The sequence below is a fragment of the Hypanus sabinus genome, chromosome 15 (genome assembly GCF_030144855.1).
Source record: "Hypanus sabinus isolate sHypSab1 chromosome 15, sHypSab1.hap1, whole genome shotgun sequence".
NCBI lineage: Eukaryota > Metazoa > Chordata > Chondrichthyes > Myliobatiformes > Dasyatidae > Hypanus > Hypanus sabinus.
In genome coordinates this window covers 54,547,760-54,566,786 of record NC_082720.1, presented here as the reverse complement: position 1 = coordinate 54,566,786, position 19,027 = coordinate 54,547,760, and the positions used below count along the sequence as shown (strand labels likewise).

Here is a 19,027-nt window from a genome sequence, read left to right as displayed (position 1 = left end):
GAGAGTCAAGGCTGGAGTCAAGGCTTTATGCTTTGGTTCTTGGTGGGGTCACCCATCTCAAACAGGTCAAAGGATAGAGGCCAGACTAAGAGTGGTCCACTGGTCTTCCAGGTTCACAGGTTTTGCTCAGGGCTAACAACCCTGACTGGTAAAACAATTTTTGCAGAAGCAGCAATGAAGAATCCTTCTACGTCTGAGTGCGACAGTATTCCTGAGTCTCCACACGGGACCTGCATGACTGACAGTGGTAAAAACTGAGAGGAAGTTGCTGAAGGAACTTGGTGGTAGTAGTTAATGAAGGATGCCCGGAACACCGCCAGAGATGGAGGACCTTCATTACTGCCTAAATGCCAATGGCATAACAGGCGGTGAGAAACCAAGGCTGAGCCATTTTTCATGTTGGGCTTTTGTGATTCAAAGAAATATTTATTAACTGTAACCTCTCTGTTAATTCTTTAAATGTTATCTATTGTGCACCTACTGTCAAATATTTTGTGTCGTTTCCAGAACGACCTTGTTTCATACCTCAGTTATTTGTTTAGACTTAAAACTGTTGTTTCAGCTTAAATGTATCAGAAAGTTATATAGTTATATGTATCGAAATGGAAATTAGTCTCTCAGCCATCACCACCTCAAAGGTTTATTGACTTGTAGTTCCAACAACCCAGGGTCAATCCTGCCCCCCTCCCCCGGTCCTGTCTGTGTGGAGTTTTGCTCCTTCTCTCTGTAACTGTGTGGGCTTTCTCTGGATACCCTGGTCTGGGCTGCAGGTTAACTGGCCAGTGTCGATCGGCAATAGATTCTGGGTGAATTTATGGGAATGTGGGGAGAATAAAATAAAGAACAAGAGGTTATGAGGGGAAGTCAGGAGAATGGGGTTGAGTGGGATAATAAATCAGCCATTATGGAATGGTAGAGCGGGCTTGATAGGCTGAATAGCCTAATTCAGTTCCTACGTCTTGTGCTCGAAAAGGATTTGGTGTAAATGTGCATTTGTTACTCAGCAAGGACTCAGTGGGCTGAGAGATCTCCTTCCATTCTATTTAACTCTATGGCATTTATTAACTTCAGTGTCAGTGACCTCAGACTACAAACAGGGCAGATGACTGCAGCTGTTTCAATAGTTTGCTCTTTTTTCTCTTTGAAACATTTCCTGACTTATAGTCAGATGTATTTCCTTTGAGAGATATCAGTCAATCACATCTGAAGTTTGTTCCTGGAATTTGACATTTAGAGGATTAGTGAAAGGCTTGAAGGTATAAAGCCATCCTCTCCTCCAATGTTAGTTTGTCCTTCTGCTTTCAAATATTAAACGTCCTTGGAGCCACTCTGACACGCCAAGTTTCCTGGTCTGTGGGTTACGTCAGTGTGAATTGTATTGCCTTAAAAGGGCTAAGTTTAAAGTTTGAGTCGTAATTTACAGACTGTTCAAATTGTTTGTTCTCGCAGATCCAATATTCACAGATCAGCCCTTCATGCTGCTTGGTTTTTTCTTCAAGCATTTCATTCTGAACTTTGTCACTGAATCTGACGTCCTTCAGAGAATAATTTCCCGATCACGTGATTGCCAAAAAAAAGTTTCCAGTTCTTCTGCCAATTGTTTAAATCTGAATCTTCGGTTCCATCTCTCCTCTCTACTGAAAGCATTCTTCTTTATTTACTCCAGTAAAACAGTGAAGATTTGAACGCCTGTATTAAATCATCTCTTAAACTTCACAAAGTCCTGAAATACTCTTTAACATCTGATGCTGATTGCTGAACATGATATTTCTGTTTTGGTCCAATAGTGTGGTCCAAAATCAACTGAATTTTATACCTATGACTTAATTAATAAAGTTGATATTTCAATCCTTTTAACAGCCTTTTGTCCTGATTTATGTCTGTAAACACTCAGATTTCCCTGCTTCCAACCCCTTTTTAAAATTAAATCTTTTTTATTTTGTTTCTCTTCTTTTTTTCCCCCAAACGATATTATTCCAGTCTTTAAATATAATTCTTCCACTCTGCTGTGTTTCTGCAAGGGCTATTGCCTTCATTTATTAGATTAGATTAGAAACATAGAAAACCTACAGCACAATACAGGCCCTTCAGCCCACAAAGCTGTGCCGAACATGGCCCTACTTTAGAACTACCTAGGCTTTACCCATAGCCCTCTATTTTTCTAAGCTCCATGTAGCCATCCAGGAGTCTCTTAAAAAACCCTATCATTTCGGCCTCCACCACAGCCACCAACAGCCCATTCCATGCACTCACCACTCTCTGAATAAAAAGAAAACTTACCCCTGACATCTCCTCCGTACCTGCTTCCAAGCACCTTAAAACTATGCTCTCTCATGCTAGCCATTTCAGCCCTGGGGAAAAGCCTCTGACTATCCACACAATCAATGCCTCTCATCATCTTATACAACGGTATCAGGTCACCTCTCATCCTCCGTCATTCCAAGGAGAAAAGGCAGAGTTCACTCAAACTATTCTCATGAGGCATGCTCCCCAATCTGGGCAATATCCTTGTAAATCTCCTCTGCACCCTTTCTATGGTTTCCACATCCTTCCTGTAGTGAGGCGACCAGAAGTGAGCACAGTATTCCAAATGGGGTCTGACCAGGATCATATATATCTGCAACATTACCTCTCGGCTCTTAAACTCAATACCACGATTGATGAATGCTAATGTGCACCATATGCCTTCTTAACCATAGAGTCAATCTGCGCAGCTGCTTTGAGTGCCCTATGGACTCAGACCCCGAGATCCCTCTGATTCTCCACACTGCCAAGAGTCTTACCATTAATACTATATTCTGCCATCATATTTGATCTACCAAAATGAACCACCTCACACTTATCTGGGTTGAACTCCATCTGCCACTTCTCAGCCCAGTTTTGCATCCTATCAATGTCCCACTGTAACCTCTGACAGCCCTCCACACTATCCACAACACCTCCAACATTCGTGTCACCAGCAAATTTATTAACCCATCCCTCCACTTCCTCATCCAGGTCATTTATAAAACCCACAGAGAGTAGGGGTCCCAGAACAGATCCCTGAGGCACACCACTAGATTATTAAATTATTGACATGCACACCAGAGTGTAATTAAATCCCTTGTTCTCATGAGCTGACATAGTAAACACTAAACATGTTAATAATAAATACAGCAATAAATGCAATGATGCACAAGATAGCAGAATAGTGCAAAGACTGTAGTGTAGTCTGAGCGAGTGCAAGAAACTCAAAGTGACAATAACAGAATAACTGAGAGAAGTGGAATTAAGAGAATGAGGCAGCACTGGCAAAAAGTGGTGTGAAGGAGGTGATTGGTTCAGCGGTGGTGGGGTGAAGCTTTTCTTTAATCTGTGTGGTCTGCCTGGAGGTGATGGGCTAAGTGGCCTGTTTCCACACTATGGCTGCATGATTTTAATCACATTGTGCTCTCGGCTGGGTGAGCAAAGATGACAGAGACATTGCCATCAGGCAGCTGTCAGGATGGTAACATTATGCTGCAGGCCATCTCAAGAGCCCATATGAGTTGAAAATCAATTTACTTTAATTGTCCTCTTGGATTTACAGTTGGTCTGATTATTTAAAACCTGGTCAGGTTTAGTCCCTGGATGTTAAATTCTGAATCTCAGTAATGCTCTTGCCAATGTGTTTGGGGGGTCATGTAGACTGCCGGATGTGTATAGTGGTTCAGTAATACTGATTCTTCTTTACCCATTAAAATGGGGGCTAAAGTGCCATCTTGCTGGCCAAGCACAGAGGTCAACATCATCACCCCAGCCCAATCATTCTGCGCCTGGAAGCTAGTTCTTTTAGCTTAGGTTTTTAAAGAACAGTTCAAAACACTGTCTCCCCTTGACATTTTCACTCAGAATGCATTAGTCTCTGAAGGCCAATTACTGCCCACTACACCTTGCCTGAAATCAGCAAACTAATCACAGACTGGAGCTCCAACATTCAAATGCTCAGTCACCAACATGTTTGGATAAGATAGGACAGAACTTTCAGATTGCAAATTGACTTGGCTAATTACTGGCAAAGTTTGTTGACAAGCTGTTTGATTTACTATTCATAAATTACCACGGCAACATTTCAGTAATGCCATAGTAAGTAGTTAGTACACCATTACTTTAAAATCTTGCACACAAATAGCACTACTACAAATATAGCTTATGACAAGTGCAAATGCTTGTGCTGAAATTCCTTGGGATTTCCAGCAGGATTCTCCTACCTGGGATTTTCAGGGTTCAAGGTTCATTTTATCATCAAAATATGCATGTACATTATAACTCTGATATTTGTCTTCTCCAGATAGCCACAAAATACCCGTGAAAAAGTAAAAGAAACAAAACTCGCAGACCCCAGAATCCACAACCCCTCCCTGAAGAACAAATACAGTAATAATAATAACATCTGGCCCCCCGCAGAAAAAGAAACGTGACAATAACTATCCCTGAACCCACTCCCCGCAGAAAAAAAACCTCTCAATAACAATCCCCGACCCCTTCCCCACAGAAAAAGAACAGCAACAATAACAATCCCTGAACCCCCCTCCCTGCAGAAGAAACCAATGTCAATAACAATCCTCAACCCCCTCCATGCAGAAAAACCAGCGACAATAACAATCCCCAATCCTCTCCCTGCAGTAAAAGAACCGTGACAATAACAATCCCCCAACTCCCTCCTCCACAAAAAAAACAGCAGCAATATAACCCCCGACCCCTGGCCCACTTCAGGGCTCCTCTATTAGAGAATCTTAAGGATGGCTTTTGAAATACAAACTTTTTTCGAAACTAGGATTCAGTACTTCTGCACTTACCCTCGATACAAATAACTGCACAGATGCAATGCTGAAAGACACCATCCAGATCACAGCAATTAATATCTTACTTCGGGAGCGACCCATGCGAGACTTCAATGGATGGCAAACAGCGTAGTAACGGTCTACACCAATGGTCATGAGGGTGTAGATACTGACAGACACGGAGAGAATCTGGGCAAAAGAATGGACAGGCTAAAACCAATCATATTAAAGCTGCAAGCTAAGGATTTATTAACAATGTAAAGGATCAATATTTTAAAATAGATTTTGCAATAACAATTTGCACCAGTATATTAACTCTGACAGTTTAAAGTATTCCAAATAACCTCACGGAATTGTTCTTGAAATGGAATTTGACAGCAAACCATTGAAGGCAATGGTCAAAAAGTTGGTCAATATTTTAGTTCTTTAAGAGTATGTTAAGGGAGGAAAGAGAGAAAAGAGGTTTAAGAATATAATTATTGTTATTGACAGCTAAAATCACATCGACTAATAGTGGAGCTTTGGTCAATAAGATAGCATGAGAACATGTGAAAATCAATGAATCAGAATCAGGTTCATTATCCCTGACATGCAGTGTGGTCTGAGTGTAGAGAGAGTGGTATTTTATTATATTGCATCATTTTGCTGGCATTATAACCCTTCTTGGCTGTTAATGACAAAAAACTGTGTATGTTGTAAAAAGAGGCACCCTCCTCATAGCCAGTTCATGCTTACATTAAGTGAGACATTATGTTGAGCCTCTCCTTGCAAAATGTACATAATATGCCTTGGATCCCTATTGGAACAAGGATTGGCACACAGGATTGGATGTTAATTCAGAGGCAGGAAGACAAATGTATGAGTTTCCCTCGTCCCAATGATGGGATCTGATTGGAAATATCTCTCCTATTTTATAGCAACAACAGCTAGTGTAAAAACTGTGAATGCTCAGGGAGATGACACTCCAAAAGTTAAAAGCCAAAAATTAAAGGCCAAATGTGGTTCAGAGCCCAAAGAAATTTAGAGACCAAATACAAGTTAAGAAGTCCAGGGAATGGAGCAGAGTTGGTGACTGAGATCAGAAGGGGCAGCAGTTTGCGTAACAAAATGATTTGTCCATTGTCAAAGGATGGAAGTTCATTGAAGAAAGTAAGCCGGACCTGGTGGCCCTTACCTTTATTGTGTTTCATTATGCGCCCTATCGTATGACTTAGTTGATCATGGTCTTTTAATAATGTTTGTTCTTTGCAAAGTTTTCCACAGGAGTGGTTTGTCATTGCTTTCTTCTGGGCAATGTCTTTACAAGATGGGTGACCCCGGCCATTATCAATATTTTTCAGATGTTGTCTGCCTGGCGTCAATGGTTGCATAACCAGGACTTGTGGTGTGCACCAGCTGCTCATTGACCACCCACCTCCTGCTCCCATGGCTTCGCTGATCAGTCAATCAGCCATTGGAGAGTGGTCAGGCACACAATCAGATTGATAGGCAAGGAATTGGAGAACTGGGGATTTTTTGGGTAAGTAAGTATGTAACCTATAGATAGGACTTAAACTCTTCTTGTTATGGAACACATAAGTGAGTTTGCTTCCCTCTCAGTGGGCCCTCATTACTTACCCAATATAATCAACAGTGCAGCAGTGATGTTAAGACCATGAGGCATCAGAGCAGAATTAGGCCATTTGGCCCATCGAGTCTGCTCTGCCATTCCATCGTGGATGATTTACTTTTCCCTCTCAACCCCATTCTCTTGCCTTCGCCCCATAACCTTTGATGCCCTTACTAATCAAAAACTATCCACTTCCACTTTAAGAACAGCCAATGAGTGGCCTCCACAGCTGTCTGTGGCTGTGAATCAAGGCAGGGATTGCATACAGACTGATGTTGTTAAGGCCTTTCAGAAGTCTTTTGCGAGGACTCTTTGGCTTATTTTTTTTTCAGGATGTAGTTATCACCACTAATTATTGCCCATCTGCTGCCTAGAAATACTGCATCCAATGTTGGTGAAGGTTTCCCTGCAAATTAGGACATGATTCCAGTGACCTGTGTCTTTTTATTCAGAGAGAAATGAAGAGGGGCATTTTAATGCCAAATAGTTCTATATTTACTGTATATTAGAGTGGGTTGACACCAGGCTCAGAGAGCTTGTGCTTCTCAGAGCGAAATTAACTGTGAAGTCTTGCAAATGAAATATTCTCTCTCTTTCAGTTACGGGGTTATGGTTCTTTGTGTTGTATGTGTTTTCCAACTGAGACAAATCAATGCACAAAGCAAAAATTATATTGAGCTTTATGTTCCTAGAGGCTTTGAGCCGATAACTCTAATTGTTATTTATTTCCCTTTAAAGTAAATATTATTCTCCCATATTCAGTACTGCAGACTTCTAAAATAGTGAGAAACGGTATTGAATATATGTGTGAATAGTCATGTGTGGCGATTGAAAAATAACCAAGAGCAATGCTGTACTCAGCACTCAGAACTCTTGTTAATGGAGGGGGAATTCCTTGTGCCAAAAGGAGAGAAAGATCAAGGAGCTGAGGAGTGAAAGGAATATAAATGGGTCAAGAAAAAATGTAATTTATGTTGTGGGAAACAGGTGAAATGTTAACATAATATACATTAAAGATTCAAAGTACATTTGTTATTGAAGTATGTGTGCAGTATACAAGCCTGATATATGTCTTCCCCACAGTCACAAAACAAAGAAACACCATGGAACCAACCCATTCAAAGAGAAACATCAAATATCAAACCCCTCTTCCCCCCATGTGCAAAAAAATTCTCACAAACGGCAACAAAAAAATCAAGCAAAATAGAATCAGGCCGAGTAGAAAATCAAAATTCCCCAGATTAAAGCATTTATAAATGTAAAAATGACCGTAGCTTTGCTGATTTTCAAATTATTATTTGAAGATAACCTATGGAATGGGTTAGTGAGAAATTCTGGAGCCCACAGTTCGGTAGAATCTAAATTCAGTTATTGCAGGGATTGGTTTGACAGAGTTACTGAGCTTTGCAGAATCTGGGTAAAGGATTAATTTCAATAGAATTGCAACTAATCTGTGTTCTCTGTGGGAAGTCAATGAAACAGACAGTAGATTAGCATGCAGTCACAGATCTAGAGGTCTTTAAGTTTCATTAAGCAGATGCTACTGATGTCTGAAAAAGCATTCTAACCATGTTCCTTTGCTACCTGGAGAATGTTATTCTATCTCATCCAGAAACATAAGGTCTTAAGTTCAGCTGAGCTGCTCAGGCACTTGCCAGTCTGATAAGCAGCCAATATTGTACTCAGGGGCATAGGCATACAGCACTGTGTAAAAGTCTAGGAACAGAGATACAGCTCGGGTCCACAAAACTTTTGCACAGAGCTGTAGTAATTATATGTATTGCACTGTACTGCTGTTGGAAAAAAAACAAATTTCATGTCAGATGTGAGTGATGATAAATCTGATTCTGATCTGGGTCTCTATTGTGGACTGAGAGTGCGAAGGGGGCAGAAAGAGGTGATTCATGGTTGGGGAGAGGGGAGGGAGTGGGGAAGGACCAGAGAGACTTTCTGTAATGTTCAATGAACCAATTGTTTGGAATCAAATGACGCTGCCTGGTGCCTCAGGGCTGGGTGTGGGTGAGTCTGCTGCCATGCCAGCCCTTGCCCCTGGCACTCCTCCTCTGCCACTTGTCCCACATCTTTCCATGTTCCTAGTATACTGTGCTCCCACCAGATTAACAAACTCGCTCTCCACTCCACATTGACAAATACAGCACTGTGCAGAAATCTAGCTAGCTGTATATATGTGCCTAAGACTTTTGCACAGTACTGTATTGTTCATTGGGTCCGTGTAGCTCATTGTTTCGGAAAGCCATACCTATTTCAGACTTTATAACATGGCAGTGGCCTTTCCCTTCTCAAGGACCCACTGCAAATCTGGTTAGATCTGAAGCAACTGCTGACACTTTATAAAACTAGTCCGAGCGATCTGCAAGATAAATTTTTGAAACAAAGACAAAGTGTGTATTTTAATCCACACTTACTGTATGAGGGCTGACTTGACTCCCCAGCACCATACTTTCTAATCCCCGCTAGCTCAGCTCCTCCTCTAACCCAAAATACTCTGCAGATGCTGGCGTCAAAGCAACACACTGGAGGAACTCAGCAGGTCGGGCAACATCCGCAGAAACGAACAGTCAACGTTTTGGGCCGAGACCCTTCATCAGGACTGAGCTCCTCCTCTGTCTCCCCCTTATTTCTCATTTCCATCCCCCTCCACCTGCTATTTACCCTTCATCTTTATTTGCCCAAAATCCACACAATGATGCCAGTAGCAGCCTGATTCTCACTGGCTCTTTAAAACAAGCCAGGCCTGTTGATATCATAGGCTCTTCCAACTGTAACCATACATTCTGAAATCAGGTGCAGCAAGTACTGACTCCAAAATGGGCAAGTATAAATTTCTCGATGCCTCATGGACAACAGCAGCTTCCTGTGTCTGCTACTCTCCTTGTGCAAGTATAGTATGCAATTTACACTGTGAGTTAAGATGAATTTATGAAATCACAAGTGAAACAATGAAAATTTTTCTCAACATCTGCAAGAGTCCATGAATATTGAGTCCAGGTAACCTATGGAAGATCTGTTAACTCAGCAGAGACCATCTTGTCATCTATACATTGCAAAGGGGAGTTGCTTTGAGTCATCGTGCAGAAGTCCTATTGGTACTTTTATCATGCTCTGCAGCTGATTGGGCTTCTTGAAGCTGGCATGACTGATACTTATAATTAGAATAATATTTAATCAGCTCAGTGCTTGTGGCTCATTTTTTGTGTGGGGGAGGATCAAAAATAATTTCAATCATATGGATTGTTGAAATATTGCTGGCCTTGATTTTCTGCAAAGTTTTTGATGCTATCAAGTATTAATTTGAAAATTTATATGAAAGAATTACTGTAAACTTTTCAAAGCAGAGCATGAAATCAGTTATGGCAGAGATAACTTGTTTGACTCTGGCAGCATGATTCATTAGATTAGCAGGGGTGTTAACGGTAATGATTACTCTTGAGAAAAACCTGCTTCATGCATTTTAAGAAAGAAGAAATCATTGCATTAATTTTCCACTTACAGAACATTTGATGTTATCATGAAAGTGTTGACTCACCTGTCATACAGACGTCATACTTCCCAAGCAAAACTGTTTACTGTGTTTTTTTTAAAGACTATACTGCTTTAAACCGGTAATAGAACAGAATTTGATATTTTAAGCAAAACACTTACTTGTGCAAAACGCACCAGAGGGCAGAGCAATTTCCCAAAGAGCCACCGTTGCAAGAGAACCTCGGTAAATGTGAGGGGAATGCAAAAAATGGCCATGGTCAGGTCAGCTACAGCCAGGTTGATGAGGAACACGGTGATATCTGTTCTGGTTCTGCAGCCCATGGTCAGGACCCAGATGACCAGCAGGTTGCCACTCAATGACAGAAAGGTGGCCGACGCATACAGAATGACGATGATGTAGTGGGCTGCATCTGGGATAATTAAATGTGTCTCATTTGTCATGGTTTGTGAGATGTTGTATGACTCCATGTTGATGTTGGTGAATTTGGGTTTCTTTATGGGATCGCACCGATAGCAGTCTCTTCTTATTTCCCTTCTTGAAGGCTTCTGAAATTAGAATTAGTGGCAGCTGATTATCAGCAAAGTAATCAATAAAAAGTCAGGATAAATTGACTCACAAATGAATGGTATTTAGAATTATACTATAACAATGGACTCGTGACCTCATTCTACCTCACTTTGACCTCAACACCCCATTGTCTACCGGCACTGCACTTTCTCTGTAGCTTTAACACTTCATTACTGTTTGGACTTGTACTACCTCAGTGTACTGTGGAAATGAATTGATCTGTCGTAGTGTGATCATGCGAGTCGAGTATGGTGTTTTCCTAAGGGGTTATCTATTGGTGAGTCTTCAGGTGGCTGTAGAGGCTGATACCATACCAGATCAATGGAGAAGGTCTGTGCGTGACTTTGTTTCATGTAGAGAGATGATGCACCGGCAGTCACCACGTGGTCCCTGACAGATTGGGTCAGGTTCTAGCACTGTGGAATGCACATGGTCCCAGACAGATTGGGTCAGGCTCTAGCACCGTGGAGTGCACATGGTCCCAGACAGATTGGGTCGGGCTCTAGCAGCATAGAATGCACATGGTCCCAGACAGATTGGGTCAGGCTCTAGCACCGTGGAGTGCACATGGTCCCAGACAGATTGGGTCAGGCTCTAGCAGCATAGAATGCACACAGTCCCAGACAGATTGGGTCAGGCTCTAGCACCGTGGAGTGCACATGGTCCCAGACAGATTGGGTTAGGCTCTAGCAGCATAGAATACACATGGTCCCAGACAGATTGGGCCAGGCTCTAGCAGCATAGAATACACATGGTCCCAGACAGATTGGGCCAGGCTCTAGCAGCATAGAATGCACATGGTCCCAGACGGATTGGGCCAGGCTCTAGCAGCATAGAATGCACATGGTCCAGGACAGATTGGGCCAGGCTCTAACAGCATAGAATGCACATGATCCCAGACAGATTGGGTCAGGCTCTAGCACCGTGGAGTGCATATGGTCCCAGACAGATTGGGTTAGGCTCTAGCAGCATAGAATGCACATGGTCCCAGACAGATTGGGCCAGGCTCTAGCAGCATAGAATGCATATGGTCCCAGACGGATTGGGTCAGGCTCTAGCACAGGCATGGGCAAACTACGGCCCGTTAAGCTTTTTAATCTGGCCCGCAGAACTTGATGAAATTATATTAATAAACCTTGTTAACTTTTTTCCCCCGCAATTCTGGCGTTTTCCCAATAGATGACGCACTCTATATACATTTGTGGTGACCCATTTCCTGGCACATCCGAACCGGCTCACAATTAGCCAGCGTTCTGGCTAAGGGAGATAGCCTGCGGGGATTTGCGAGCACAGAGCTTTGGAGCCTCTGCGCCACGGGGGGCAGGTTAAGGGAGGCTTAAAAGTGAGGCTGGGGATTTTGAATGAAGTTTTTTTCTTCGACTGCAGTTACCGACTCCGTGTCATAATTTTAGCGCTGCATGTAGCACACCGCTACACATTGACCTTTGTTGAGGTACAGCGTATTACTCCACATTTGCGCTTTACTCTTTGTTTGGCTCGACCTATTTGTGTGAACAGGCGTTCAGCGTCATGAACATCAACAAAGCCAGCCACAGATCCAAGTTAACTGACCAACACCTCAGATCCATCCTGAGAATCGCCACAACAAAACTAAATCCAGACTTTGATGCGCTGGCTAAAAAGGGAGACCAACAACACTGTTCCCACTGAAATTAAAAATAAGTTTCTTCGTTGTGTTATGTAAAAAATGCATTTGAAAATATTTTTTTCAATAAGCCTTAAATGTTACATGTCATTTCTGTTAAGTGATGGACATGAGTAGTGCGCAGGTGCACGTACATTCTCAAATAAAAAATGCGCTCCAGATCAAATAACGCACTCCGCATACTGGCACGCTCTCACTGTTCTGTCATTGTGCGGGTCGTTGTTGAGTTTTGGCACAGGGGACAATTGAATAAGAAGGAGCAGGACAAGTAGACCTGCATCTCCTACCGTTTTTGAAATAAAGACAGTCAGGAGGAGAGTGATGATGATAATATCTTGAAGGATAACAGAATTTTCAGTGCTTTAAAATAATAACTGTTACTATTAAAAAAAGCTGTATTTTATTCATTTAATTTTCAGTGTTTTAAAAGTCATTTCAATAAATAGCTAAATACCATGGGATTTCAAAGACAGATATTTTGTTGTAATGCATTTGTTCATTTTCAATTGAAATTAAAGCACATGTTTTCTACATATCCCATGATATTTTATTTTCTCTTATGAGGTGTATTACCAAAACACTCCGTCCATCTGCTCCTGGTCCAGCCCCCCTGTCAAATTTCAGAACCCTTTGTGGCCCTCAAGTCAAAAAGTTTGCCCGCCCCTGCTCTAGCAGCATAGAATGCACACAGTCCCAGACAGATTGGGTCAGGCTCTAGCACCATGGAGTGCACATGGTCCCAGACAGATTGGATCAGGCTCTAGCACCATGGAGTGCACATGGTCCCAGACAGATTGGGTCAGGCTCTAGCAGCATAGAATGCACATGGTCCCAGACAGATTGGGTCGGGCTCTAGCAGCATAGAGTGACAATGGTCATAGACAGATTGGGTCAGGCTCTAGCAGCATAGAATGCACATGGTCCCTGACAGATTGGGTCAGGCTCTAGCAGCATAGAGTGACAATGGTCCCTGACAGATCGGGTCAGGCTCTAGCAGCATAGAGTGACAATGGTCATAGACAGATTGGGTCAGGCTCTAGCAGCATAGAGTGACAATGGTCCCTGACAGATTGGATCAGGCTCTAGCAGCATAGAGTGACATTGGTCATAGACAGATTGGGTCAGGCTCTAGCAGCATAGAGTGACAATGGTCATAGACAGATTGGGTCGGGCTCTAGCAGCATAGAATGCACATGGTCCCTGACAGATGGGGTCAGGCTCTAGCAGCATAGAGTGACAATGGTCCCTGACAGATTGGGTCAGGCTCTAGCAGCATAGAGTGACATTGGTCATAGACAGATTGGGTCAGGCTCTAGCAGCATAGAGTGACAATGGTCATAGACAGATTGGGTCAGGCTCTAGCAGCATAGAATGCACATGGTCCCAGACAGATTGGGTCAGGTTCTAGCACTGTGGAATGCAAGATGACAGGGAACCCTTCACTTCTGGAGTCTTCCTTCCTGTGCCTTCACTGCCATTGTGATGTGTCATCATCTTACGATGGTCATGGTTGGATCGCTCTTTGTCTGGAGCCTCCACCTTGATCCACCACAATGGGTGACCCTACCAGGAGCTAAGCCCCAAATGGCTAAACTCCAGACAGCATCACTGTTGAGATCTCAGGAGTTTACAAGCCTCTCCACCACGATCGTCAGAAAAGGAATTGATCTGTATGAACTGTTCGCAAGAAAAGTTTTCTCTGCACCTCAGTTCGTGGGACAATGATAAACCTGTTTACTAATCACCTTGTTTCATGAGAGTGGAGTATAGGAATCAGTCAAGTAAACATAAGATAATGGGGGGGAGATTAGGCAGTTTAGGTTCATACTCCCTGGTGTTTAGAAGAATGAGAGGTGATCCCATTAAAACATACATTTTTCATGGTAGGTAGAGATGTGGGGGAAATAATACTAGGTCACTTCAGTGATTAGCCATAATCTGATGGAATAGTGGAGAAGGCATGAAGGGACAACTGGAGTTCATTAGATTCTGTCTCTGATTTTTATTATGAACTTTGCTATTGGCTGTAAGAAGTGGGATATTTATTGTAGAAGGTAATGACTTTCAGACTATCATACCACAGACACTTTCCTTCTAGTGGACTACTCAGGAAGGTAATCCAGATCAACTGTCCCAGTAACTAAGTGGGAAATTTCAGCCTGCCTCATTCAGACCACTGTGAGCAATTGGTGTCCAGACTAAGGCCTTTGGTTGCATGATTCAAAGATCCTTTGAGGATTTAATGATCTCTGTAAATCCCTATGCTCGTGTCCTTAAAGCCAGTGCTTAAGCAGGTACCTATCAGTTCCCTTTTTATGGAGCTATTGAGCCCACTTGAATTTTGTTCATTTTGTGTTCCTCTGAACAAAGTCCATAAAAAAATGAAGCATTTCTCTCTATACAATGCAAACCTTATCCCTCTCACTGCTTCCGAATCGTTCTTTTTCTGTGAAATCAAGCTGAGCTCTCTGAGCCATGTGTTGCTGCTTTTGATCTTTGTATCTACCTTCAACCAAACACCGCAATTTCTGAGCCTCTGCTTGTACCAGCAAGTGCGTTTCCCTGTCAGTTTGCAGGGCAAGTCTTCTTTTAACACTTCTAATCAGCTTCCACTGTAAAAAAAACTCTAGTTAATTATTATTTTACAAGACTGGGTCAGAGGGCAAGCAGCCTCATGATACATTTTAGAGAGGCTATTTGGTCAGTTCAGTGATGGAGGGTGGTGTTCCACAAGGATTAGTGCTGAGATCTCTGTTTATAATATTTATTAACGGTTTGGATGAAAATGCAGAGACTCTGGTTATTAAGTGTGCAGATGATATGCAAATCAGTGGGTTTGTAGCTGGAAAAGATGGTTGTCAAAGGACACAGCAGAATATAAATTGTGTGTGTGTTGCTTTTGATTTCCAGCATCTGCAGATTTTCTTCTGTTTGTGTTAGGGCAGTTGGAAATCTGGGTGGAGAAAGAGCAGAGAGAGCTAAGGTGTTGCATTTTGGAGTGCAAGTGGGATGTGTACAGTGACTGGTTGGTGTTACGCCCGTGGCCCCCTCCTTTTTGAGAATCGCAGGATCGCTATTGATTCGGGTCAAGAGACCCAGGAAATGAGAGAGAGACACGCAGATTCCTCAATGTTTGGAATGTGTCCTGGGCCTCCGAGAGACAAAGCCATGGTTAACGGCCATTATCTCTTGTACGATTCATCGAAGCCCCCAGGCAATGAACTGAGGGGGGGTTGGTGGAGGGATTACATCATCCCAACCTAATTGACATCTGAGACCCTGTGAGTCAGGATAAAAGAGGGTCTGGGGAACAGCCCCTTCAGACGCACCAGAAGAAATGCTAGAACTCCTGTAACAGTGTAATAGTGAAAGCCGGTGGAAAAGCCCAGGTGCGTCCTTTTCCATTTGCCTCGGAATTGGTGGGCCTTTACCACGGAAGCACGGCTTTAGCTAACAACAAAGGGGAAATCAGCCCCCAACGACTCTCGAAGGATTGACATCATAAAAGGAATGGGCAAGTTAAACCTCCGTCTTTCTCTCCAACCAAAAGCTGCAGCTTGAATGAACTTGAGTGACTTTTGTATTTCCATCGGACAATACATTATCCCCTAGACAACGATAGAGCTATTTCTTATTGATTATTATTATACCCGTGCTTTTAGATTTAGTATTGACGACGTATATTATCTGTATGTTTGCATTGATATTATTTTTGTGTATTTTTATCAATAAATACTGTTAAAAATAGTACCATCAGACTTCAACGGACCTCTCTATCTCTGCTGGTAAGTGACCCAGTTACGGGGTATGTAACAATGGGCACTGAGGAACACTGATACACAGAGGCATCTTGGAGTTCAAGTCCGTAGCTCCCCGAAAGTGGTAACACAGGTGAGTGGGGTGGTAAAGGACCCTGCCTTCATCATTGTTCTCCTGACGATAGAAGTTATCAATTCATCTTGTAGCTGTGGTTGAGAGGAAGATTGGATCAGCCATGATGAAATGGCAGAGCAGATTTGATGGGCCAAATGGCCTTTATCTGCTCCTTTATCTTATGGTCTTATGGTAAAATGTTCTGTCATTTTCTCCTCATACAACTAATCTGCCATCCCAGGAACCAGTCTGGTGAATATCCTCTACAATCCCTGCACAACAAATACACTATTTTTTGGTAAGGAGACAAAAACTGTGCACAACAGTCCAGACAAAAGGCCCCATTTTATTTAGTCAGATATCATTATTTTTGTATCCCATTATAAAAGAACAATAGACTATTTACTTTTCTAATACACTCCAGGAATACACCTAGTGATCCTTCAATTTACTCCTTCTACTGGGAGTATATCTTTCTTTGGATAGGTAGATCAGACCAGTTCTGTAAATAATACTAGGTACAGGTATTTATCACTTTTCAGCTTTGTGAATACATATGAATCAAAGTCACCTTCTGCATGATCCTCACTTCTACCTGCATGATCACCTTATTTAACCCTACTCATCAAACCTTGATCATTGATGGGAAACAGCCATTCTAAGCCTTCCATATGGACATTCTTGCTGAAGTCAATGAGTGTTGTTTGTGGTTGTAACATTTTTTTAAATGCTAATGGCCTGGAAATTTTAAATGCTTGCAATCCAGGTTTTCATATTCTTGGTGCTTTGTGGAAAATATTGCTGGCCATGTAAAATTTGTGTTTCATTTCATTCCAGGTGCCCCCACTCCAGCACGTTAAGAAGCACCTGCAGACTCTTCAACATCAGGTGCTTCAGCAGAGTCCCACACTTCAGAAAAGAGACTTTTACACTCTCAGCTAACTGAATTAAAATGAGCAAGGTCTGGAAACAAAAAAAGCGCATGTCTTGCTTTAGTGAGACCAATTTACACTTGACTCACCACCCATTTGTAGGCATTGAAAAAGAAAATCAAAAACTCCTGGAGTCCAAATATTGCCCAAAATATACTTACTGATTTTGGCAACTTCCGTAGTTACACTGCAAATAAAATCATTTGCATTACAGTTAAATTAAAAAATATTAATTTAACCCTCTCCCTTTTTATCAGTGACCTGAAATTAGTATCATCAGGAACATTAGGTTAATCTCACTTCAATCCCTTGCTGCATTGTAGAATGAAGAAGAGAATCTAATGAAAATAATTCTCGCTTCACTGCAATTAACCAGGGTGAAACAGTGGGGCTTCCCTGATGAGACGTTGAGCAATTCGTGGCTTTGACTGCTTGTTAAACCCACATCAGGGGATGCTCTTCAGTGGGGCTGGTGGCTCACAACTGGTCTTGACAATTTATAATGCGGCAAAAATGATTAATGATAAAACATAATAATGTTTTCAATACTTCATGTGACAACTGTGGGATTACAAAGGTTCCTGGATCAATGTTTGTCTTAAATAGCATAGTTTGTGAAAGTAAATGAAAATGTTTGTAACCGATTGCTGCTAATAATAGTGGAAGTGGCATGTTCAGAGAGGTTAATGAGGAATCCCTGAATACATTGATCAAAGCTTTAAACACTTGTCACAACAGTCATAAAGTTGAGATCAGCCACTGTTGGTGTGCAATTTACCTGCTCGCTCAGCTGCACAAGAGCAAGAAATAAGGTCTTAGAGTCCTTAGAAGTTAGAAGCTGTTAAGCAGAAAATTCTCTCATCTGTTTGAATTTGATTGAAGTTATTGATTTGTCTCATGAATCCCTGTCTGGTATGACTGATGTCATCAGCTATTGCTGCTATTGAGCATCCAGATGTATATAAGCTACATGTTTTTGACACCTTCGCACTATCGCAGCTAAGTCAGAGCCTCTGTAAGAATCAAAATAGGCTGAGTCAGGTTCCGTCAGTGGGAATTTTTCTATCACAGCATCAGGAGAAAAATGCATTTGACCATAAGAGATAGGAGCAGAGTTAGGCCACTCTGACCATGGTGTCTGCTTCACCATTCCATCATGGTTGATTTATTATCCCTGCCTTCTCCCTGTAACCTTTGATGCCCTGACTAACCAAGAACCTATCAAGCTCCACTTTAAATATACTCAATGACTTGGCCTCTACGGTCTCTGTGGCACTGAACTCCACAGTTTCACTACCCTCTGGCTAAAGAGGTTCCTCCTCATCTCTCTTCTAAATGGATGTGCTTCCATCCTGAAGCTGTGCCCTCTGCTCCGAGACCCACTCACTATAGGAAACATCCTCCCTACATCTACTCTATCTTGGCCTTTCAATATTCAATAGGTTTTAATGAGATTCCCCCCCCCCCACCACCATCATTCTTCTAAACTCCATCAAGTAGAAGCCCCGAGTCATCAAATGCTCCTCCTGCCCTACTCATGAACGTCCTCTGCACCCTCTCCAATGGATAAATTGCCCCAAACTGCTCACAATATTCTGTGCAATCTGACCAATGTTTTATTAAGCCTCAGCATCACAACCTTGTTCTTATATTTTAGTCATCTCAAAATTAATGCTAATGTTGCATGTCCCTTCCTTACCATTGATTCACCATATCTGTCTGTCTGTCCGTCTGTCCATGTATGTTAACCTTCAGGTAAACCTGCATGAGGACTCCCAAGTCACTTTTCACCTTTGATTTTTGAATTTTCTCCCCATTTAAAAAAAGTCTATGCCTTTATTCCTTTTACCGAAGTGCATGACCATACACTTCTCTACACTATATTCCATCTGCCACCTCTTTGCCCATTCCCCCAATTTATCCAAGTCTTTCTGCAGACTTACTGCTTCCTCAGTACCACCTGCCCCTCTACCTATCTTTGTATTGCCTGCAAACTTGGTCACAAAGCTATCAATTACATCATCCAAATCATTGCCATATAATTTTAAAAGAAGCAGTCACAATAGTGATCCC

At 42.2% G+C, this 19,027-nt stretch overlaps 1 protein-coding gene across 1 annotated transcript in view; it reads right to left on the bottom strand.

The window, feature by feature from the left end:
• Positions 1-19,027, bottom strand: part of LOC132405227 (QRFP-like peptide receptor) — a 177,175-nt gene that overhangs the window by 10,748 nt on the left and 147,400 nt on the right. The window contains exons 2-4 of the mRNA XM_059989913.1: positions 17,733-17,744; positions 10,075-10,461; positions 4,818-4,991 (exon numbers count right to left, since the gene is read on the bottom strand). Of these exons, the coding sequence (XP_059845896.1) occupies positions 4,818-4,991; positions 10,075-10,461; positions 17,733-17,744 (573 nt within the window). The remainder of the gene's footprint in view (positions 1-4,817; positions 4,992-10,074; positions 10,462-17,732; positions 17,745-19,027) is intronic.